We start from the raw sequence: 24,381 nt of genomic DNA, 5'->3' as shown, positions 1-24,381 counted from the left end.
ATACTTTTAATTAATCTTTAGGTCACTTGACCCATTTTTTAATATTTCAACTAAATAATTAGAGTATAAAGAATGCAAATTGCACTCATAACAATAAACTCACAATACCTGACGACATCATATTTTTTATTAGAAACGCGCCAAAATTGCAATCAAATTACATTATTTATTGCTTACGTGAGGACATAAAGAATGCTAATACTTTCACGTCAAATGTCGATATGAACAGTAGTATACGAGTATATTAAGGATGTTCTTAAGTTATTTGAGTAAGTTATAATGACTTCAGCGTAGTGATTTGAGTTATTCTAGAGCAAGATTGAATAATATTTTGGAAGAGAAGGATTCTGAGAATAATCTCTAACGGTCACAACGCTATAATGAGTTTCTAAATTTTAAAACGAACGAGGAGAAGAAGAAGTATCCAAAAATCTCTTTAGTCTTGTGAAACACCTTTCAATATCTCTTAAATGGGGAGAACTCTTGAGAAGGATTAAGAAGTATCCAATGATCTCTTTAGTCTTGTGAAACACCTTTCAATATCTCTTAAAATGGGAGAACTCTTGAGAAGGATTAGAAATTTTAATAATTTTGTGTCTCTGTTCCGATTACGATATCAACTGGAAATAATGTCAATAGTCTAATTTTGTTTCTGGAATTTCGGTGTGGTTGGAAATTAAATAATTTGAATTCTACTGATGTAGACTACCTTGGAAATATTCTTGTATTGGGACATTGTTTCCTCATCCTCAGAGCAAGCAGATCCAAGCTTACCTTTTAGAAAGTGGGACCCCGGGAGAAAGTATCAGTTCTTTATTGGTTTGGATTTTGCAGGATGTGTTCGACCTGTAGTGTATAGAGTTCCAAGACTAGTTGTCTTCCACTAACATCCATTATCATAAAAAAAATGGTTACTGAAGTAAAAGTTCTTTATGGAAACCTGGATCGTCTTAAATCGAAATTAAATTAAAGTTGTATCGATGAAAATACCATTTTACTATTTTAAATTTGATAAACAACCAAAGCAGTTTTTGGAGAGACTCGGGAAAAACAGTAACTCCCCTAAGCAACACTTCGAATTCATCTCGTACCAATCTTCTCTTATAAAATCCGACCCACACTAATGTTCATCAGCTCAAACTTGCTCACTTTCATACGTACTTTATTGTCACTGCTATGCCGTGACCATATATCACAGGATAATTAAACTGAACGCAGCGCTCGTTTAGCTTATCACACAAATCTCTTGAACTTATTTTATTAATTGCATTGAAGGCATAATTATTTATAGCCACTCAAATTGCACAAAACAAAATCAATAACGTACAATTAAACGACTTCTCACCACACACTCTTGCATTTCTCTTCCACAGAGCGTAATTATTGCTGATGGCTCCGAACAGTACAAGCGATTCGTTCAACTCCCACAGCCGTTGACCTTCAAAGTGTATATTTTCAATGTGACCAATGCGCACAAGATACAACATGGCGCCTTACCAATTGTAGAGGAGATCGGACCCTATGTATACAGGTAAGTAGTGTATATGTATTTCTCTGAAACTATTATTAATTGGAAATATTTCTCTTTCCTCTGCAGACAATATCGTCGTAAGAAGGTGAAGCACTTCTCACGTGATGGCTCGAAGATAAGCTATGTGCAGGATCAGCACTTCGAATTCGATGAAGAAGCATCAGCGCCTTACACACAATCCGATCATATTGTCGTGCTCAATATGCATATGAACGTAAGCTAAAAACAAGCAAAGATTGCTTTGATAAGACGAAAATGCGGTCTAAAGTTAATATATGCATTGAATTTATGAAAGAAATATTTATTGGTTATTTGTTGCATACTTACAGGCGAAGTGTGAAATTCGAGCTCATTGCTTGCTCGAATCTGTTAACAATAAATATTTCTTTCAAATTCACAACATTTAGTAGCACTATATTGTGTCCACTTCGCACATTTCTTGTATTAATCGTATATATATATTATTTACAGGCGTTTTTGCAAGTGTTCGAAAGAGAAATAACTGATATATTTCAGGGTTTTGCGAATAGATTAAACCATAGACTGAATCGTACGCCAGGCGTTCGTGTATTGAAACGTCTGATGGAGCGCATACGTGGGAAACGTAAAGTAAATTTTTTACATATCAAAACGAAAAGCTAAAATTTATCAAATTTGAATTGCCTATTATCTATTGCTACAATTAATCGGTGTTTAATTGGTGTTTAATTTAATGGGTCATATACTAATTCTTACTTTCAATCTGAAATATATTTTAATGTACCCATTTTTCTATCTATACTATGATCTATATCGCTTAACTTATTAACAAAAACTATTTGTACATAGAAAGGAGCAGCGGAAGGGGTCACTAGTTAAATTATCATGATCACCCTTTTAACATTAAATGTTAGCGTGACTCAAAGTGCATAATATCATATTTATTTAAGAGAGCAACTCATTCACAATGAGTCCTCCATTTATAAGTTTTCAATAACCCAAAGAACTCAGTGACTCAAAAATATGTATATAACTATTCCAAATATTAGGTTGACAAATATCTTCCATCCGCTTTTTGGCCCTTTATTCAATGCTTTATAAATCAGTGATCGGATAAAACCTCCCATATGAGCTCCCGTAGCTTCTGACGAGTCATCAACGAAATGTGTGGTCTGACGTTGTCCTGGTGGAACACTTCACCCTTCCTGTTGACCAATTCTAGACACTTCTGGTCGATCGCCTGCTTCAAGAGGTCCAGTTGTTCGCAGTAGATGGTAGAATTAGGCGCCTGGTTATATCGGAGCAGCTCATAGTGGATGATTCCCTTTCAATCCCATCAAACACATAGCAAAACCTTACTGGCCGTCAATCCCGGCTTGACCACTATTTGGGACGATTCATTGACCTTCGACCAGGACCATTTTCGCTTGATATTGTCGTATGTGATCCTTTTTTCGTCGCCAGTCACCGCTTCAAAAATGGGTCTAGTTCGTTCCGTTTCAGCAGCATATCGCAGGCGTTGATTCGGTCCAGAAGGTTTTTTTGCGTCAAATCATGCGGCGCCCAAACATCAAACTTTTTTGGGTATCCAGCAGATGGTGTAAAATGGTTTGGTGACTTACTCCCATCTCCTGGGCGTTGTCACGTATATGCCAATGCCGGTCTAACTAGATGTTTTCCATAAACTGATCGGTATTCCTAGTAACAGGTCTTCCGCCGGCTGGCTTATCCATGTTGTCGTTTTCACCCGCTCTGAATCGTCGAAACCATGCCTCCGCAGTTCGAAGTGATAGAACTTTTCTCTAGCGGAATGGACATATTTGCCAACCTAATATTTTTATTCTAATTCAGAAAATATGTAATAATGGTAGTTAGGGTTGATTAATGACACATTTACATCTGATGAAATAGTAATTGATGTGGGACCAACCTGTATGAAATAAAATAATTAAAATCGGACAAAATAATGTTATAAAAAGGTTAAGTATTTAGTCATTTCATGGATACTTGGTTAATAACTGGTTCAAATCAGTAGAATTCCCGGCAGATTTTACCCAAATCCACACGGTTAACCCCAAACAAGACCGATTCTGATGATACAGTCGACGCAAATGTGCTACAAGCCTTATTATTGCGATAGTGGCACCATCAGTATATATCAGTATCAGTATCAGTGTATATCAATATGTTTGCCACGCAGAAGGAACAAAATTAAACCTTTTAAATTGCTTTTAGTTGTTCTATAAATACGAAAATTATTTGGATATGCCATTATTTAAACTCTTTCTAATCAATTTCACTAATTATTTAATAGTCGATGAAAATATACACATTGCTACACACATAACTATAAAAAATATCATTTTAAAAAGCCATGCTTTTACTTATCTACTTTGGTCCATCTTTTATGCTAATTTATATTCCTGTTCGGGACAAATTACCTCTAATTTATACATAAAAATTATCATTAAAATGCTTGAATGCAAATTTTTTTAGAATTGAAAAAGAACCTGATCTACACAATGAAAGCATGAATTTGCGTAACTATCGTGTCTGGTTTCTCAGTCTTATCCCAACAGGTGCCAACAGGTAGAAGATTTTTTATTAAATTTTGTAGTGAAAGCTTTCTATATGTGCTTGATATTAGCGAAGTATAAATCATTTTAGCGAAATATAAATTATATACGTACATACATATATTATTATTAACTCTTCACAGATAAAACAATATTTCTCGACGTAGACCTGTTGTAATTACAACAAAAAGAGTTTGTATGCGAGTAAATAATAATGAAAAACCATCTAATAAGGAACAAGTAAGGAAAGGCTAAGTTCGGGTGTAACCGAACATTTTATACTCTCGCAATTTATTGAAAAAATTTTATTAAGATAACGCACAAATTTACCCATAAATTCGGCATAAAGTTGAATAGAATAACCAAAATCGTCATATATAGATATAAGGGCTGAGGTAATTCCTGAACCGATTTCATTCAATTTCACCAGCAAGGTACGCTATATCCAATACTATACGCTCACTTTATTTTGCTAAGATATAACACATATTAACCAATACATATATGCGTAACAAAGCCCAACGAATTTTTGAAAAACCTATAATTAGGTATATGGGAGCTAGGAGATGTTGTGACCCGATTTTAATAATTTTTGGAACAGAGACACACTATTAGAAGAAAACAATTTCCTCTGAATTAAATTGAGATATCTGAGAGATTTACCCATATTTTCGGTTAAAATTTAACCTTAAGCGCTGAATTCAACATGTTCGATATCTGGGGCCTTGAAAAGTTATAGGCCGATTTCAACAATTTGTTCACAAGTGATGCCACAGATCATATACAGTATTTGTGTAAAGCTTTATTTCGCTATCTTCATTGGTTCCTTATGTATATATTATAAAGTGAAGGAATAAGATGGAATTCAAAATTGAGTTATAAAGAAAGTAGTCGTGGTTGTGAATCGATTTCATCCATTTTCGGTGTCAATAAAATATTATATACCGAATTTCATTGAAATCTGTCGAGTAGTTCCTGAGATATGGTTTTTGACCCATAAGTGGGCGATGCCACGCCCATTTTCCATTTTGTAAAAAGATCTGAGTGCAGCTTCCTTCTGCTATCATTTCTGTGAAATTTTGTGTTTCTGACGTTTCTCGTTAGTGAGTTAACGCACTTTTAGTCATTTTCAACCTAACCTTTGTATGGGAGGTGGACGTGGTTATTATCCGATTTCTTTCATTTTTGGACTGTATAAGGAAACGGCTAAAACGGCGGTTTATATAGCTTTATTGGTTTGCAAGATATATTCAAAAAACATATTTGGGGGCGGGGTCACGCCCACTTTTCCAAAACAATTACATTCAAATGTGCCCCTTCCTAATGCGATCCTATGTTCCAAATTTTATTTTCATAACTTTATTTATGGCTTAGTTATAACTCTTTATGTGTTTTTGGTTATCGCCAGTTTGTGGGCGTGGCAGTGGTCCGATACCGCCCATCTTCGAACTTAACCTTCTTATGGTGCCAAGGAACACGTGTTCCAAGTTTCATTAAGATATCTCAATTTTTACTCAAGTTACAGCTTGCACGGACGGACAGACGGACGGACAGACAGACATCCGGATTTGAACTTTACTCGTCACCCTGATCACTTTGGTATATATAACCCTATATCTAACTCGTTTAGTTTTAGGACTTACAAACAACCGTTATGTGGACAAAACTATAATACTCTCTTTAGCAACTTTTGTTGCGAGAGTATAAAAATATATAACAGAGAAATGCTTAGTCATGTCATAAGTTCTGTTACAAGTTCAGGCCATTATGAAACTGAAACTGTAATACATCTTAAATAAAGCTAAGTTAAATAATATATGTACGTGTATATAGTAATTTAGCGATGGATATAGTTTTTTTCGGAAAGGTCATATTTTGCTTTCAACAAGCCTTCAAACGATAGATCAGCACAGTTTCTATTGGTATTGACAACGCTGTCCGATTTTTAAAGACACTCCAAATTGCAGTGAGGTATTCGTCAGGCCATGTTCCCAACTTTGTAGTGTTATCTAATGAATTAAAATCTGAACTTCCAGGCGGTCTATCCTCTGTGAAGCCAGGAATATTGCTTTTAAGCCATTGCTGGGAGGTGTGCTGGAGCAGAATATTCTTAGAAGATGATCAATGCTCTCCATCGAAGAGAGTATGGCTTAACTGCTTTACCACACCTTCTAAAACAGCTTGCTGGTACACTGTTTTTTGTTTAGGGAAGATGTGTAACGCCTTTACAGGATCAAAACCATTGCAGCAGGTGGATGGTGACCATGTTACGCGCTTGGAATATCATTTTTGAGTACATTTTGAGTAATTATTATAACTAAACCTTTTCCTGTGAATTTATCATCGTTATATACATTATAAACTTTATATCAGAATTTATGGAAAGACTAAGTATATTATAGTACCATAGGAAGAAGCACAATACGAATTAACAAAGTAACAATAACAATAATTTAATCTTAGTCTTACAAAAACGAAATAATATTTCTAACACAATGCGATGGATGCCAACCAGACAAGTCCACGATGGGTCAAAATCCATGAAACTAGAGAGAGACCTACCTTTCTGGGCGCAAGAAGCTCATTAGAACTCCTTTAATTCCCCCAAATACAGAACGAACTTGCAACTCACTAATCTCAGGAGAAACTCAGTTGGACAATAATAAACCACACAGAGCGAGGGATCTTCCAACTACACCTAACTCATTACGAATAGGACGAACGTCTGTCTGTATTTCAAGCTCATGAAGATCATGAGCTCTGAAAGCTCTTTAGCATTATCGCGAAATAGCTTGACATTGAACAACGCGAACGGCGGGGAATCGTTAAGCAGTTTGAACGGACAGACAGTAAACTCAGAAAAAATTATGGGAATACTTACAGAATCATTTTGAATTTGACTTTCGATGTTAGTTATAGAACTTGCTAAAAAGTTAGCATAGATCTTAAAATTACAAAAAAATTAAAGTATAAATTCTTTTATATATCTTTTTTACTCTTGATACCAACATTTGTTTTGCATATCTACAACCTGTAGCACCCTATAAATGGATGTACAATATTTTCAACGAAATATTCAAGCAAGTAAAAGTAAGTGCTTGATGGTCATTTGAGTTTATAAATATTATATTTAATAATCGTCAAGTTCAGCTGTCGCCTGAGAACCTAGTAACCTGCTTTAGAGCCTGTGCAACATTTTATATTTTATTTAATAATTGTTCACAACATAAAAGCGACTTGTTTTCTTTAGTAAATGTCATTCGATGGCATTGACTTCAATTTATTTAATTTTTTTATATTTATTTATTTTCATTTTTAAATATTTTTAAATGCCTTTGGCGGCGTTTGATTAGTTGATTCATTTACATATTTTGCACAAATCATATTTTTATATTAATTTTTTAAATACATATTCATGTATACACAAAAATATATATATTCATCAACATTAATTAATTTATATAAATAATATACATAGGCATACTCATATGTCAAAGTTCTCATTTAACATATTGGTGTATGTATGGAAGCTTGACTACTTACATTAACTTTACTTACAAAATTTCAATCAATACATAAAAATTATGAATTTATGCTCATTTTACTGCATTGAAATTGCAATTAACACGCATGCGCGCCCCTTACCGCCCCAGCTACCGCTAACCCTCTGCTAAACTGCTATTTACACGCTCGCTCATTGCTTCGGTTTCGGTGCTAAGTTAATTGAATGCTCGGAAATTAAGCGCTTTGATCGGAAATAAAACTGTAAATAAGCATGAAAGCGCTGTTTAAGCATGGCGTTGGTGCTTTATGCTCAATTAAAAAATCAATGGAATAAGCATTAAAAACGCAATAAATTTTATATAAGTGTAGTAATCATGCGTACATACATACAAACACACACTATGTATGTAATTCATATTCATTGCAGTCGGTGCTGACGATCGCCGAAAACGATCCGGGCTTATCGCTGTTGCTGGTACACTTGAACGCCAATCTGAAGGCCGTCTTCAACGATCCCAAATCGATGTTTCTCGACACCACCGTGCGTGAGTTTCTCTTCGACGGCGTACGCTTCTGTATAAATACGAACGGTATTGCCAAGGCGATTTGTAATCAAATCAAGGAGGGCGGCTCCAAGACGATACGTGAACTGAGTGACGGCAGTTTGGCATTCTCGTTCTTCAATCACGTAAGTATTTAACTCGAGAATTAAGTGAGAAGTACAAATCATTTTCACACGCATCACTGACTTGCACTAATTACTGTTATTGTTGTAGAAAAACGGCACTGGCAATGAGGTGTACGAAGTGCATACGGGCAAAGGCGACGCACAGCGTGTGCTCGAAATACAGAAACTCGACGACTCACACAATCTCCAGGTGTGGCTGAATGGCGCCGAGGGCGAAACTTCTATGTGCAATCAAATCAATGGCACCGATGCTTCATCATATCCACCCTTCCGGAAACGTGGTGACTCCATGTACATTTTCAGCGCGGATATTTGTCGTTCGGTGGAGTTATTCTATCAGAGTGATATACAGTATCAAGGCATACCCGGTTTTCGTTATTCAATTGGAGAGAATTTCATCAACGACATTGGTCCCGAGCACGACAACGAATGCTTCTGCGTCGATAAGCTAGCGAATGTGATAAAACGGAAGAATGGTTGTCTGTATGCGGGCGCTTTGGATCTGACAACCTGTCTGGGTGAGTGAAATATTCCTTTTTTCTTTAGAAAAATATTTAAAATAAGGATTTATTGGTGAATGTTCGAAATTGTTTAATGTTACATTAAAAGAGGAACTTAAAAAACCTTTATCTTGAAGAATCCTGGAGTCATTAGACGCCCTTCAATTTCAATTTAGACATAAGAAAGGCCTCAAAAAATACATATAAAAACGGTTTCGCTTTGAAGCCACTCCCAATTGTCTTAAAACAATCAATAAATTATTGTGTTTTCATACCGAATAAACACATTATCATCGAGTGTATTCCTCTTCAACGATCTACTATAAGATCCGGATAGCATTCTCAGAGTCGTCCTTAGATAATATAATTTATTTGGTGAACAATCTTTAAAGAGTTTACCTGGGTTTCGTCCGAGAAATCTTCTATATTTTGTAAGAATAAAAAATAATTCTGTGGTTCAACTTTATCACTGAAATTTTTGAAGAACAATATTATAAACTTTACCATTCTCACGTCATTCTCGGCGGAACCCTCCAAAACTGGCTGAAATTTCATGAAGATCTAGAGGAATCGAGAAATCTTGAGAACCAACTCTAACCAGGTTTAGAGCTTTATACGAAGGGTTTGATTTTCCACTGCTCATAACAGAGCGGTCTACATAGCCAGAATAGATCCATCAAAACACTGTCAAATCGGCAGCAGTCCCCTAAGATTATTAGGTTTTGTTTCAAAACTATAAATTCTGCTATTTCCGCTCTTTAGCTTTCAAATTACAAGATTCTAAGAAAGCCAACTTTCTAGGAACATCTAATAAGCCACGCGCAAGTTAAGAAAACAATCAATCCATTACAGTATTCAAATTAAATAGTCAAATTTTGCGGTTAACCACAGCACATGTGTCTTCCATTAGCCACACTTTTAGTGTCCCTACTAAGCAAAAAATAATTCAAATTTATTGCCACAAAATCATAAAGCAACTGACCTTAACCCATTACCAATGCTAATGAAATCAGCAGAACGTTTTGAATGAATTGAATTAATTAGTTTCTAAGATATGGGATATAAAATAATGATGCTGAACCAAAAACGAGAAGTCAAAAAACTTAACGCGATCATAAAATTCTAACGCGTTTACGCTTCCACGGTTTCATACAAATAGAGAAATTTGCAAGTTTTAATTATTCATGAGAAGTCAATAATTTCTGAAGAAAATGCATAAAAAAATGCAAAAGAACATATGTTTATTATACAATACGAAATGGTTCGCTGTCTAAATGAACATATACTTGTTAGCAAGTTAGTATAATTAGCATAAACTTTGTAGACGACATAAAAGCTCAGCAGAACGTGTGGAGTAGAACTAATTACACTACACGCCAAAATCGACTCGTTTCAGGGTATTCGACCGAACCAATTTTTTAGGAATTGGATGTTGAGATGAAGTAAAATTATAAAATCGTTCATTATCTTTCACCAATCATTCAGCTTACCTAGCTAAAATATTTTATTGAATCTTTCTCTCTAACATCGCAAGTCTAAGTCTAATTGATCAATTAACCGGCCTCTGCTTGATTAAAACGCTGATTATAAAAACCTAAATTAATTTTTGCATTCGGTAGATGTCGCTGATAAAAATAGCAATCAGCTGATGAAACTTGCCAACTTCTTATGAAAAGCAAAAACAAAAATGTATAACAGCTGGTAGGTTATCGAGTAGCCGGCAGTATGAAGAGCAAAAAATGGGTTCTCAATCAAAATTTTAATTGATCAATTATTTTGGCTGTGTGAAAAGGCTATAAGAATGCTATTTTACATTAAATCGTAATCGAATACAAATGTATAACAGCTGATCCTTAATCGAGTAGTTGGCTGTTCGAAAGCCAAGACCGGTTTCTAAATTATAATCTTAACGTGGATGGCTTTCACAAGACTTTATGGAACTAAGCCCCCCACTTCTCCAGGGAAATTTAAAATTTTATAATATTTATGAGAATCGAGAATTCGGCTCAAAGATTGACATTTTCAGTTGAGAATAAGTTTGGGATGCAAACAGATCTCTATAAATATTTTGTTGGGTTAATGTTGACACATATGTATGTCCAAGATCGATATAAAAAAAACGATTTAATCGACCAATGTTTGGCCCTAGAGACATTTATTGGAAAACGGCGGAAGCAAAGTTGTAGACCTAATATATACATACATAAAATTCACCGCCAAAAAGATCATTGAAGTACTCTTAAGGACTTCGCTAGACTTAAGTGTTATTTACAATATACCACTTAATTGAATCGATCATCTAGTGAGTTCCAAAGAAAAAAGTATTAAAAAAGGTCAACTTACGAAACGTAAATCAACTTTTTCAATACGAAATTCCATAATCAAAATGTATTTCTTTTTAAATCACCATATTTCAATCGCAAAAAAGTCTCTTCGCTTCATAAACCACAAATTTGTTTTCATACTTTTCGAACAGCATGTAAATCTATAGCATTTCTTTTTTATTGATTTATATTCAAACCGTCGCGTGCACATAATCCCACAGGAAAGACTCTAACACATTTGGTGAACCCGTCTGGAGCCAAATTATCATTAATTTGAATTTCAAACGATTTTTTCCGATTTCATCTTTCCAACTTTTACTAGCAAACTTACAAAGCCGCACGAATCGCGAGACTACACACGTCAAACGCTTCAAAATATCCGAAAAAAAGAGTTTCAATTGTTTGTTTTTATTATATTTCTGCTTATTTATCGAGACAGTTGACCTACCCTGCGTTGGCATTGAACTATTCATGGCTAACCAGTGCAAATTATTGACTTGGCATAGAAATTTTAATAAGTCAACACACTCCTTTTTCGGTGCGCTCCGCACTCACAATACGCAGAGATGGACAGCAATAAAATTTGCAAGTCAAATTTTGCAGACATATATGCCATATGTACCATATATTATATATGTACATGTGTAAGACCCGTTCCGAAACCAACTGTTCGGTGAAGACGACCACAGCGCTACAAAGGGCGCATAATTTAAGCAATCTGTAATTAACGCCCAGTTAGCGCAAGCGCCACGACTGCTGGAGGCGTTATCAGCAATTATATAGACACAACGATCAATTTGCAATCGATTTGCAGTTATCGAACGCCCCTTAGTCTACAGAAAAACAAATTATACACATTTGTTTACAGACGCCAAGTAATGAGACGCATTTTCGCTGCAACAACACCAACTAATCGCTTTTGCGGCTATAAGATATATGACTTAATGCCTTAGTGCGAAAATCAACTAATAGACTTGTATTAATCATTAATTCACATCATTTGTGCGGAAATAAAATTAAATTTTTGTTACACAAACAACTAAGCATGACAACATGACAACTGACGGAAGAGGGGACTACAACCAGTGACAATAAGCGCCGTTACTTATGCTGTGTGCTAGAAGAAATTCATATCAACTTAAATAAGTGCTTACGAAGATACTCGCAATTCGATTGTTGGTACCGTTAGTGTAGAGCAGCGTAATAAGAGTGTAATTGTTTGAGCTGTTCAGAGGCTATAAGTGCCTACATTGAAGCCGCACTGATACACAGAATCATACACATATTCATAAGTGAGCTTGTGCGATAGCAATAATGACGTCGTCAACACTCATGCTGCTCTTCAGAGACTGATTGGCATCGTCGGCCACCCAGCGATTGGCTAATCCTCACTACTCATGGGTTAAACACACAAATGCACACCCAATGTATATACATACATATACATATACACCTCAATTATAACTGTTAGTTTCTGAAGACAGCAAAACAAATTAACGGCTAACAACTAGTAATTCTTCTTAGCGAGCCAGCAGCTTACTGCTGTGAGCTGTCATAAGTTATGAATCAATTTATTTGCATACGCGCACATACATATATATGTACATATGTAGTCAAACAAATAGGCACGGTCATTCGAAATATTTGCAGCCGTAGCGCTGAGCATCGATTTTTCGCTTTCGATTCACCATGCCTCGATTGAAAGGCGTTAATAGCCGCGACAGTTGTGCAAACTGGTTATTTTGCTGCGTCTACGATTTAAGACATTAGCTATTGGCGGTTATTAGTATTAATAAGATTCTTAAAATAAATATGAAAGAAAGGCTTACGGGACCACATGAAAGTAGAAAGAATATGACATGAGATTGTATGCCGAATTTCTAAATATTATTCGATGGCAGTTTGTCTTGTATTCGCAAATTGAATTGCAATGAACTTGAATATTTATATTCTTTAGTAGCCTTTCTCCATTCTAAGCTTCAGTGTCTTTCCCCGATTCTAAAATGTACAGGTTTTATTATTTTAGCTTTAGAAAATGGGGGCTTCTCATCAGCTGCTCTGAGAACACCGGAGAGTTTTTCTCTTGAATACATTAAGAGTTACTTGTTAAAAAAGATTTTATTAAAACATTTATTTTTCCTTGGTCACTTATTAACTTTTTCTATTTTCAAAACCCTTTTCCTTTCATACCAATAATTCATACGAAAAAGTCTATAATATACTTACTATCTTACATGCCTTAGCATTTATACCATTCTCTGAGTTGAGTGAGAACAATAAATGATTCCTGTTTCTATAGATCTAACATCAAATTTAATGTCTTGTTGTATTGACCACTGTCACAATTCATCTCTATATATAAAGTTTAGCATTGAGTCTATCCACCTAGATACTAGTCTAATTTTATTACTTTCATTGTAATTTAATTCCCTAAGCTGAATAAAGTTTCCTTTCTACTTCCAATAGTTAATCCTCAAGTGATTCGAGGAAGTATGTCTACTTTAAGACCCACTTCTTCATTGATAAAATCTCGAAGATGATGTTTCGCAAGTCGTAATATACCGGCTCCTTTATTGATCCAATGAAATGTATAATATTAATCGCTTTGCTCATTTAGTCTATCCTTTAGTGAGAATTAGTCATAGTCCTTAGTTTTTCGCAGTAACACTATATTCATTGTTAATTGGCAAATTCGGTGCGAGATTTTGATAGCTTAGTTCCGCTATTTTTTCTTGAGAGCTGTTGTCAGAAAAATATATGACGTCTTGAAAGAAAGAATGAGGAAGCTTTGTTTACAATTACTATGCGAATTTGACAGTTCGTTTCGTTTATGACTTATCGGTTAGAGGCTATATTTTGTCGTTCAAAAGTAGTAGCTCTATAAGCGGTCTGAGTCACTGGAACAATTCTTCGAAGGATTAGGCTGAAAATGACAAAACTGGGAATGCAGTTGTGATAAAAAAGATTGAAAAGAAGCTGTCTTTAATATTCTCAAGTTTTATGTTATTTTTGCTAAAAAGGCTCCAGCATATATCTCGAGTCTCTTATCCACCTCAAGGTGTTTATTGTTTTCATCCAAATATAGAGTTTATTCTACACTTCACAACCGGTTCAAGCATAAATTGAATTTTTATATGAAATTAATTGTGATTGTGATGATATTTACTTTATGACTACTCTGTCGTTTGGTGAACATATTCGGGTAACACTGTACAAGTGTCAATGATCGTTTAGTCAACTTATACGCCGTAAATGTTTGTGCAATAAATATGCGTAAATATGTAGATCTACCAAATGCGAGCATTTACGAAGCTAATGGAGTCTTAATACCAGTTTTAGAGAATAATTAATGGTATCATTGACATACTTAGATAAATAGAAATAAACATAACTGTATCTATAGAAAATTTACATTAGAAAAGATTAATTTATGTAGTGAATCGGCTAATTGAGCAACTTCCCTATGGCGCTTATCAAAGTGTTAAAGAAAAGTGAATAAAACAGAATAAACAAATATTATGCACGACGAATAAATCAATGACCACACCAACACAACACACGACAATCCCGCAAGATATCAAACTGATAAAGCAAGTCCGACGCTGAGGCTGAGAGTGTTGTACGATTGGCCGTTTAACCAGTTTTTTTTTTTACGAAGCAAACGCTTGTGTTCATATGCGCATTGGTGCGCATCTCCAACAACGTTGTCCCACTGATTGACTGACTGCCTAATTGACCGCCGCCCGCCCGACTGGCTAACTGAGTAACTGGTGGACGTACTCTGAGCGCGACGTCGGCGGCTGAATTGTAGGTAATCTGAGTGTGCATGAATGTGGCGGGATGCGCAATCCGAGCTGGACATATATAAGCGAAGCATCGCTGAAATCAGTCTTCAACGGCACGCGAACGTGAGAACAAGCAAAGTCGAAGAAAAAGCTGTGCGCGCTAATAGAATTTAAACAGCTCGGAAGCGAATTTGAAATCAGCTAATAAACAATTGAAAATTATTGTGAATTAATTCAATTCTAACCTTCGCACTATTCCGCACTTTGCCAGCCGTTAATAAATCAGTAAAATCTGTGCGCGCCCGCAAGGGATTTATTACGCGTACGCACGCTTGTACGTGCCGCGTTACGTGAGCACTTAAAACTGTTATAAACGCTCAAGACATTTCGAAAATGTCAACGCGACGATTGAACGCTGTGCGTACACGCAATGACGCGCCGTGCCTTTTCACGCTTGTCGGGCGCGTTTTCTGCATACTGCTCGCTTTCAGCGACTACGTCGGCGCGAAGGTATTCGATCGTTGCGAATTAGCGCAGGTGTTGCACAATCGGCATCATCTCGATTTGCACGAAGTCGCGACGTGGACTTGCATCGCGCAGCATTCGAGCGGTTTCAATACGGAGGCGTACGGTGGTGGACTGGCTGGTGGCTCGCACGGGCTCTTCCAGATAAGTGATGTGTATTGGTGTTCGCCACCGGGCAAAGGATTCGCCTGCAATCTACCGTGTGAACGTTTACGTGACGCGGATTTGACGGATGACTTGCGTTGCTTGCGTATCATTTACGATGAGCATCAACGGCTCTCCGGTGATGGTTATAATGCATGGAATGCTTATCAGCAGTTTTGTCGTCATGGCGTGGAGAGTTATGTGTCCGACTGTTTTCCAAATCAACGCATTGCCCCAGTGGCTCAGCAGTCATTCACACACAACACTTTTGCTAGCGCGCCAAACACATATTATACGTCCAACGACTTGGCGGTACACACGAACTCAATAAGTAACAGTTATTCAACGCATAAACGCGGCAAGATCTACGATCGCTGTGAGCTGGCACAGGAGCTGTACTACAAGCACAAAATGCCGATGGAGCAGATACCCACCTGGGTTTGTATCGCACAACATGAATCCAACTTCGATACCTCCGCCGTGGGACGTCTGAATGCCGATGGCAGCGCCGATCATGGACTCTTCCAAATCAGCGATCTCTACTGGTGTTCGCATGATCGTTATAGTGGCGGCAAGGCTTGCGGACTACAGTGCACGAAGCTACTGGACAGCGATATCAGCGACGATGTGCGCTGCATCAAACGCATCCACGGTGAACACACACGCATTTCAGGCGATGGTTTTACCGCTTGGACGGTCTACAATCGCAATTGTCGCAATCAGCAGTACTCATTTATATCCGCGTGCTTCCAAGAACCACCGTCACAACAGACAGCTAAAACACACGTTCAAACTTCACCCAGCCACACATTCCCCTCTTTCCAAGCACCACAGGCGCCCGCACAACCACACTTCCAGGCGTCACAAGCGCCCGTGCATCCGCAATACCAAGCAAATCCCTTCCTTAAACACATTGGCGTTCCACAGAAATCCACACAAACACTACAAAAACACCAACAACACAAACACACATCCCCAAAAATTGTAACACAGACACACAATACACAAACACACAAGGGTAAAGTTTATAAACGTTGTGAATTAGCTCAAGAATTGTATTTTAAACACAAATTTCCAATGCAGGATATAGCTACGTGGGTGTGTATCGCCCAACATGAGTCCAACTACGATACAGCAGCAGTTGGACGTCTCAACAGTGATGGCAGCGCGGATCACGGCCTCTTTCAGATTAGCGATCTATACTGGTGTACACACGAGAGTTTTGGCGGCAAGGCGTGCAACATACCGTGCGCGAAGTTACTCGATTCCGATATTAGTGACGACGTGCGTTGCATACGTACCATACACGAGGAGCATACACGTATTTCGGGCGACGGTTTTACGGCGTGGACGGTTTATAATCGCAATTGTCGCAATCAGCAGATCGAACAGGTATCGGCGTGTTTCGATAGCAACGAGATCAGCAAGACACAGGTAATTGGCGGCAGCAGCAACCACAATTACAACAACATAATACCAACCACAACAACGGAAGTGGCTTCGCCTGCACCGAAGGGTAAGATCTACCAGGAATGCGAGTTGGCGCAGGAGCTCTACTACAAGCATCGCTTGCCGATGCAGGATATACCAACTTGGGTTTGTATTGCTAAGCATGAGTCGCGCTTTAATACCGCCGCTGTGGGACGTCTAAACACCGATGGCAGCGCCGATCATGGACTCTTTCAGATCAGCGATCTCTATTGGTGCGCGCATGAGGAATATGGCGGTAAGGCGTGCAACATACCTTGCAACAAATTGCTCGACTCGGATATCAGCGATGATGTGCAGTGTATTAAAACGATACATGCCGAGCACACACGTATTTCCGGTGATGGCTTCACAGCGTGGGTGGTCTACAACCAACACTGTCGCAATCAACAATTGGCACGCGTGGCAAGCTGCTTTCCACAGGAGGAACTGCACAAACCACACGTCTTACAGCCTGCAGTGGAGACCAATAAAGTCGCGCATGTGGAAACGGCTGTCGCCGTTGGTAAGGGTAAAATCTATAAAAAATGTGAGCTGGCGCAGGAGTTGTACTTCAAGCACAAGATGCCGATGAAGGATGTGCCGACGTGGGTTTGTATCGCGCAACATGAGTCCAGTTACAACACTGCCGCTGTGGGGCGGCTGAATGCCGATGGCAGCGCCGATCATGGACTCTTTCAAATCAGCGACCTCTACTGGTGTTCGCACGAAGGCGATGGAGGTAAAGCTTGCCACATTTCATGCAACAAACTGCTGGATAATGATATCACAGATGATGTGCGTTGCGTGAAGACGATTTATGAGGAGCATACGCGTCTCAGCGGTGATGGTTTTACAGCGTGGACGGTTTACAATCGCCACTGCCGCAATCAGCAATTGGAGCGGATAAGCGCGTGTTTCGACAGCAAACTGTTGCAGCAGGCACAACAGACCAACGAAAACGCACAACGTGAGCCAACCACTTATCTTACACAATCCAGTAATATTAACAAAATAACCACTTTGCCGAAGAAAGTCAAACATAAAGATGAATTAAATCATCCATTTGTAAATAATCCATTCTTAAATCAATTTAGTGCCGTGCATTCTGTGCCTACAACTGTGAAACCTGAAACAATCGCGAAACCCATTATACATTACGACGTTACTAATAAAATGGTTTCTTCAAAAACTGACTTTGTAAATAATCCATTTTTGAATCAATTCATACAAACACAACAAAAACCACACAGTGTCGCCAAAAGCCCGCAAACAGTAACAAATACTAATTTAAACTCCGCTGTGTCAAATAGTGCTCCTTATGCTGCCAATCCTTTCCTTAGTAAATATCAACCATCTGAAACTAAACAACAAACATTAACCTCCATAATAATACAACAACCACAAAAACAAAGTTACCACTCCAACCCTTTCCTCGCCCAATATACCGGCCAGTCCGCAAGTCACACACTAACTGCAACAACAAACAAACAAACATACAATGCTGCCACACAACGTGTTCAATTCCAAAAACCACAAACCCTGCAAACACAAAATTTCTACTCCAACCCATTTTTATCACAATACATCGATCAGACCTCAAGCTTAACTCCCCACAAGCAAGCATCCACAGCTAACCCAACGAGGAGCCAACCAGTCGTACAATATCAGAATAATCCTTTTCTTCAACAAATTTCAGCAGCCTCTCTTAGCACCACTGTCAAAACAAGCTCACAAACCCAACAACAACATATACGCCCAACACCGAGCAGCACTGAAAAGACCAAGTTACACGTCTACCCCACCAAACCCTATGTGAATAGTGAGGTGTTTCGTACAACACCAGTCAAAACACCTGGTTCACTTGCAGAGTTTAAACCAGGTGTTGAAACTAAGGTCTCCACTGCAGTGGCTGCCGGCAGACCGCACACCGCAATTACACAAAAACCCCAAACACAAACTACGAAACAATATTATACGACTTTGCTTACAACCACCACTACAAGGAAACCCACAACAACGACAACCGTTATAAGAAAACCCACCACAAGTAATGCTGAAACCACGACTAAGCGGCCGAGCACAACATGGCACTGGCAACAGCCACAACAAGTGCAGCCCGCAAAAACAGCTGCCACACAAAAGCCAACCACTCGACTACCGGCAACGAAGTCGAAACCGAACGTAAGCACAACACGAGCGCCACAAACTACGCCAAGAACCACAAAACCATCAAACAGCCAGAAGACAGCAATGACTAAGGGAACTACTACAACGCGAAAGCCGCAAACAACGAAGAATCCCGGATTGTATCAAGAAAAGAAGACTACTAGGAGTACCATCGCGACGGCTACAACAAAAAGACCGACAGCAACCACACAACAAAAGCCGAAAACGACACAAAATGTTGGAAACCGGAAACCTGTAACGACAACAACAACCAGGAAGCCAGCGACCACACAGAACGCAGGACTCAGAAAGCCCACAACTGCCGCAACGACAAGAAGACCAACAACTAAACAAACTGCCACTATACCTACCTCAAGGAGTACCAATGACAAAACTGCCAATCTCAGAGCCACTACAACCACGACACGCAGACCCGTAACTACCGTAAGAACGCCGATAACACGAAAGACTACCGCTGCTGTAATAACGACTACCAAGCGCCCAATTACAACAACAACGCAAAAAACAACAAAGCGCACAACAACTACTAGTAAAATTAATTCTAATTATAGTACAACAAAAGTGCAACAACAACATTATGTCACTACCACAACGAAAAAACCGCCGACAACTGCCAGAACGCCGTTAACACAATACAGTTTCGCTGCCACGAAACCACCAGCTAACGCTAATCCGACCAGACGTTCGGCGACAGCAAGTCTCAATAACTTTAGTACCACAAAAGTGCCATATACGAATAAGAAAATTACAACAACCACACCGTTTACACACTACACCAGACCGAGCACGCAGAAACCGAAAATCACAACAACAAAACCTACAGCATTAACAAGAACTACTAGCACCACCACACGTGGTACCACACGAAAGCCCGCCCAATATATAGCGCTTACCACGAGTAAGAAACCGTATACCGCAGGAAATCAAGTCCACGTAACACCTACGAAAGCGCCAACAACAATAGTAACAACAGCAAAATATCGTGAGGATCCTTTCAGCCACCCGTTCTTCGACAAATACAAGGAGCAATTCAAAGTATTCGCCACGACCACAACACGAAAGCCCTCGGCTGCCGTCACGCAGAATCCGGTGCAAGCGCATTTCGGCGAGGAGAGCGAATACTATAAGCAATTCCGCAATCATGCATCCGGCAGCGCGAAGACCGTTTACGCCTATGCATTTGGACAGAATGGCACACTGACAGGACATTACGGTAGATAGATTGAGGAGCTTTCGAAACAAGACAAAGTGAGGTGACGTTCGCCGCGGGGATAATACTCAAGACTCTTAATGAAATCGAAATAATACTCAACTTTGGAGCTGCCTACATAAGAAGTGGAATTTCAAAGTAGTGCTAAACGCTTAGATATATGTATATGCTCGATAACTGCTTGTTAATTTTGTGATGCTGTCAAAATGTGATTTTTTTTATAATAACTGCACTTGCGAAGTGGAGATGTATACATAGTAAATGGTTACATACCTTACCGTTACACCAATTGCAGAATCGAACAAATTACATGCTTAGCTAGTTTTTTTAATATATTTTTTTAACTGTTATGTTTTATATATGTAAATATACATACATATTTCTAATTAACTATATATATTTATATACTTTTCACATTGTGTACACGAAAAGTATATTAAATAATTAATTTAAGTGATTCGCGTCGTTATATTTGCACACACACACATATATATATATACGTACCTAGTTAATACTATTATATAACAATAATAAAGAAATAATTAATGCAAATCAAAAATGTGTGTCCCTAATTTTGAGCGTGGTTAGGTGTGGTTTACACTGCGTCAAATTCAATGGCATGGTAGTCAAAATAATGAAAATGGTTGACATTTTACTTTCATAGAAAGGTGTGACAAATTATGGAAATTTATTAGAACACCTTTTGACCCAAATTGAGAAACGTTTTGAAAGAAGGAAGAAATTTTCAATTTGGGCTTGTCAATCAAATTGGTATTAACAGTTTGCTGTCATTTGAATAATAATTCTCTCTCTCTGTACAATTTGTCTACAATTTGTCTTTATATAGTAAAAACACTTTCAAATCGAAATTTTACTGTTTGCAATTTACATAATATTTTTGGTCACTAAATTTGACAAAATGAATCTCCAGCATTAAAATTCACAGTAAACAATTTATCCTCATTATAAAGAAACTACTTCTGTTTATCCATCGAAATATTCTAATTAATTTTCTCGAAGACGTAAAATATTATCACTTGATGGACTTAAGGTTAATGCTGGTATAATTGCTCTCCAATCAAGCGGGTAAATGATTTATGAATACTGCATCTGTAAATCAAATCTACTGGAAAGTTAGTATTAAGTAGTATGTCGATATTTCTATTTTTAAGTATTTAAGAAAACACATAAAATTTTGGGAGCACACCTGGGCGGCCATTTAAATGAAGTCTGGAAGTTTTTTCCCTGAAATTCTTTACCTCCCAAACTGATAAAGGTACCTAAGCAAATATTTCGACTAAATTTGACCATTAATTATAACCTAGCGTAATATTTTTAAGCGGAATCGGAAAATATGAGATGTGTTCAAAAAATAAAGGGAATTTTCGTTTTTTGATTAAAATATTTATTCATTCGTCCAAATTAAAAGAGTCCCCATTCGATATTATCCACTTATGTCAGCGCTTCTTCCAATCGTCGAAGAACTCGATAGCCTATGGCTTTTTGTATATCTGTAAAACGACGGCATTTTAAGGTTCTCTTTATTTTTAAAAAGAGGAAAAAGTCACACGGAATCATGTCTGGTGAATATACCTCAGGAAAGTTGATATTTGTGTACTGTTATTTCTCTAAATTTTTATTCAACCTTTGCATATTTTATTCATGTTTTTTTTTTGTTAGATGTTAGTCAGTAGTATTTAAAGAAACAAAAACATATACCATGCTAAAAGAAAAAGTAACCAAATTAATTAAACTTAATTTTATACCATAGAAAATAGCTATTTGTTCAAAATTAAAATTTTTAGTTAAATATTAACTTTTAAATAGTTAACAATTTGAATGAAATATTTTCGATTTAGTAATATGAAATTGGGCCCCCTTGTTATTCAAAAGTATTAGCGAATTTGTCATAAAAGTGGCCAACTTTTACAGTACTGAAACGTTTATCTTCGCCCGTTCCTCCTCAATGGCTTGTTTTAGCTGTCATACCGCTTTGTTCAGCTAAAAAATATTGCGGAAAGTATGTCCCATAAATCCTCTATTAAATTCAGTTCTAGACTGAATTACGGACACCGAAGTTAGGGAATATTACGCGGCTCAAAAAAGGCTTTATTATACCCTGCGACTTGGATAAGCGCGTTATCCTGCTGCAACACCAAGTTATTGCCATGATTTGTCTCAGCATACGTGATAAATTCACTGTCCAGCAATTCCATATATATTTTGCTTTCATACGACTCGGGACAAGGCAAATGGGAGACTTCTCTTTGGCGCTAAGAGCAGCCCACATCATTAGAGATCCACCGCCATGTTTGCGCTTATAGTAAGTATGCCGAGGGTGCCGTAGATCCCTCCAATACTTATTATCCATATAAATTTAATGTTTTATCATCACAAAATATTAATTTTTGAAACTCTACTTCTTAGAATTTGTATTTTTCGAAAAAGGATGCATGTTCCTCAGTCGAAATTCTATTTCATTCCAATCTATTCCAAGTCACATTTTTAACTAAAATGAAAGTTAGTTGTTGTTTTTATATACATGAAATTATTTTTCAATTATTGCTTACATCATTAGTTGTTTTTTATAATTCAAATAGTCGAGATCATTTTGCACATATACCTATTTCCTATGAATCGACCCGATCTGCATAGTGGACTAATACTAACTGTACTATGAGCAAATAAAGCATTAATAAACATAATTGCATACTCAGAATTAAGCTATTGTTTTTTTTTTTTTCTTTTAAGAAGTATAAAAAAAAATTTGCTGGGGCACAGTTTCGTATGATTTCTGGCAAATAATTCACAAACAATCAACTCCTAAATAATACTTTTACTTCAACACCGTAATTCTCTACAGATCTTAATTCTATTTATATATCTATATATATATATATATATTATACGTATTTTTTGGAGGCATACAATTCTATATACTTTAGCAAATTGTCTTGTAAAAATGTTTAACAATCTTGAAAAGAATCTTTTGGAAATAAATATCTAAAATCAAGTTAAGATTTGTTAATGTTATCAGCCAGTACACAAGATAAAAGTCCGAGATTAGATTAAATTCTCTGAAAAAATGTTTATAATAACACTTTCCTGAATTTTCTGGAGTGCTGTGAAATTTAAAAATATGTGAATATTAAAAAACAAATTCAAATATAAATATTTGTTTACCTCGCTAACACTCGCTGCAATTTCTCACAAGGCACCTAGTGATGCCCTTACGAATTTACCAACACTCATACCACATACCCACACATATTTGTTAGTGTTTATCAACAAACCGGTCAACAAGATGTATAGCCATTGATTAATGTCACCGACGTTTTGTCATCTAACATTTAGCCTTGTCAGCGCGATATAAATGGTTGTATGCACATAAAGCCAAAATATGAATACCAAATAATAAAAACAGATGCATATAAAGGCGCGAATTAGTTAAAAGAAGACACTTTAATTTTCAGTGTTTCACTCGGCCACTTTATCTAATCACTTATTAAGATTGGCAGCGAAATCACAGAGCCCAGCACTTAGATAAGAATCAACGAAGCGAAGTGCGCTCAACAGGCGCGTGTTGATAATCTGAGCACTCTACATGTCAAGTTTACATTACTAATAGCCGACAAGCAAAGCAATGCTTAATTATCGGTTTGGGCGTATAATTTGATTGATCGATCGATCGATGGATTGAGTGAGCGAGCTGACAAGCGGTGAACTGATGCACACCTGCCACACAGTGTTCTAGCAAATCTATGATAATTTTGCACTTCTTTTTATTGCCTGATCCACCGCATAAGTTAGTTGACCGCGAGTACCAGCGCGCTTGCCATTTGCGCATATCGCTGTAATTAAAATCTTCACTCAAGGTCATCTGCGCATGCCGCCGCCAAACGTTGGCTGTCAAAAGCCAAAACTCCAAACGAACGTGTCTGAAATTTCACTTTCAAAG

The 24,381-nt window shown here is 37.4% G+C and overlaps 2 protein-coding genes and 1 long non-coding RNA gene across 7 annotated transcripts in view; 2 read left to right on the top strand and 1 right to left on the bottom strand.

Moving 5' to 3' along the window:
- The window catches only part of Snmp2 (sensory neuron membrane protein 2), a 52,306-nt gene that overhangs the window by 14,976 nt on the left and 12,949 nt on the right, over nt 1-24,381 (top strand). For 3 of the 5 annotated variants that reach the window (XM_029046123.2, XM_054228752.1, XM_054228754.1), the window contains 6 exons: nt 1,374-1,531; nt 1,598-1,745; nt 2,003-2,135; nt 7,124-7,176; nt 8,018-8,278; nt 8,367-8,796. In XM_029046123.2, coding sequence (XP_028901956.1) covers nt 1,374-1,531; nt 1,598-1,745; nt 2,003-2,135; nt 7,124-7,176; nt 8,018-8,278; nt 8,367-8,796 — 1,183 coding nt within the window. Of the gene's footprint in view, nt 1-1,373; nt 1,532-1,597; nt 1,746-2,002; nt 2,141-7,123; nt 7,177-8,017; nt 8,279-8,366; nt 8,797-24,381 lie in introns of all 5 variants that reach the window. The other 2 variants (XM_054228753.1, XM_054228755.1) reach the window with 2 other exon arrangements.
- Nucleotides 14,983-20,982, top strand: LOC105221012 (uncharacterized). Its single transcript, XM_054228756.1, has 2 exons — nt 14,983-19,742; nt 19,908-20,982. The coding sequence occupies exons 1-2, from the start codon at nt 15,281-15,283 to the stop codon at nt 20,432-20,434; spliced, it is 4,989 nt and encodes a 1,662-aa protein (XP_054084731.1). The 5' UTR covers nt 14,983-15,280; the 3' UTR covers nt 20,435-20,982.
- On the bottom strand, nt 20,903-24,075 carry LOC128921363 (uncharacterized). Its single transcript, XR_008470805.1, has 2 exons — nt 23,607-24,075; nt 20,903-23,545 (listed from the first exon to the last, which is right to left on the bottom strand). It is a non-coding gene; the product is annotated as an uncharacterized LOC128921363 (long non-coding RNA).

Source organism: Zeugodacus cucurbitae, chromosome 4, assembly GCF_028554725.1.
Source record: "Zeugodacus cucurbitae isolate PBARC_wt_2022May chromosome 4, idZeuCucr1.2, whole genome shotgun sequence".
Taxonomy (NCBI): Eukaryota; Metazoa; Arthropoda; class Insecta; order Diptera; family Tephritidae; genus Zeugodacus; species Zeugodacus cucurbitae.
This window is presented reverse-complemented; position numbering and strand designations above follow the sequence as displayed.

Bases quoted from the DNA above. Each gene is read 5' to 3' on its own strand.
- LOC105221012 (XM_054228756.1), top strand. From the start codon at position 15,281: ATGTCAACGCGACGATTGAACGCTGTGCGTACACGCAATGACGCGCCG. The intron at 19,743-19,907 runs GTAAAATTAATT...GTTCGGCGACAG, and splicing joins AAAGCGCACAACAACTACTA to CAAGTCTCAATAACTTTAGT.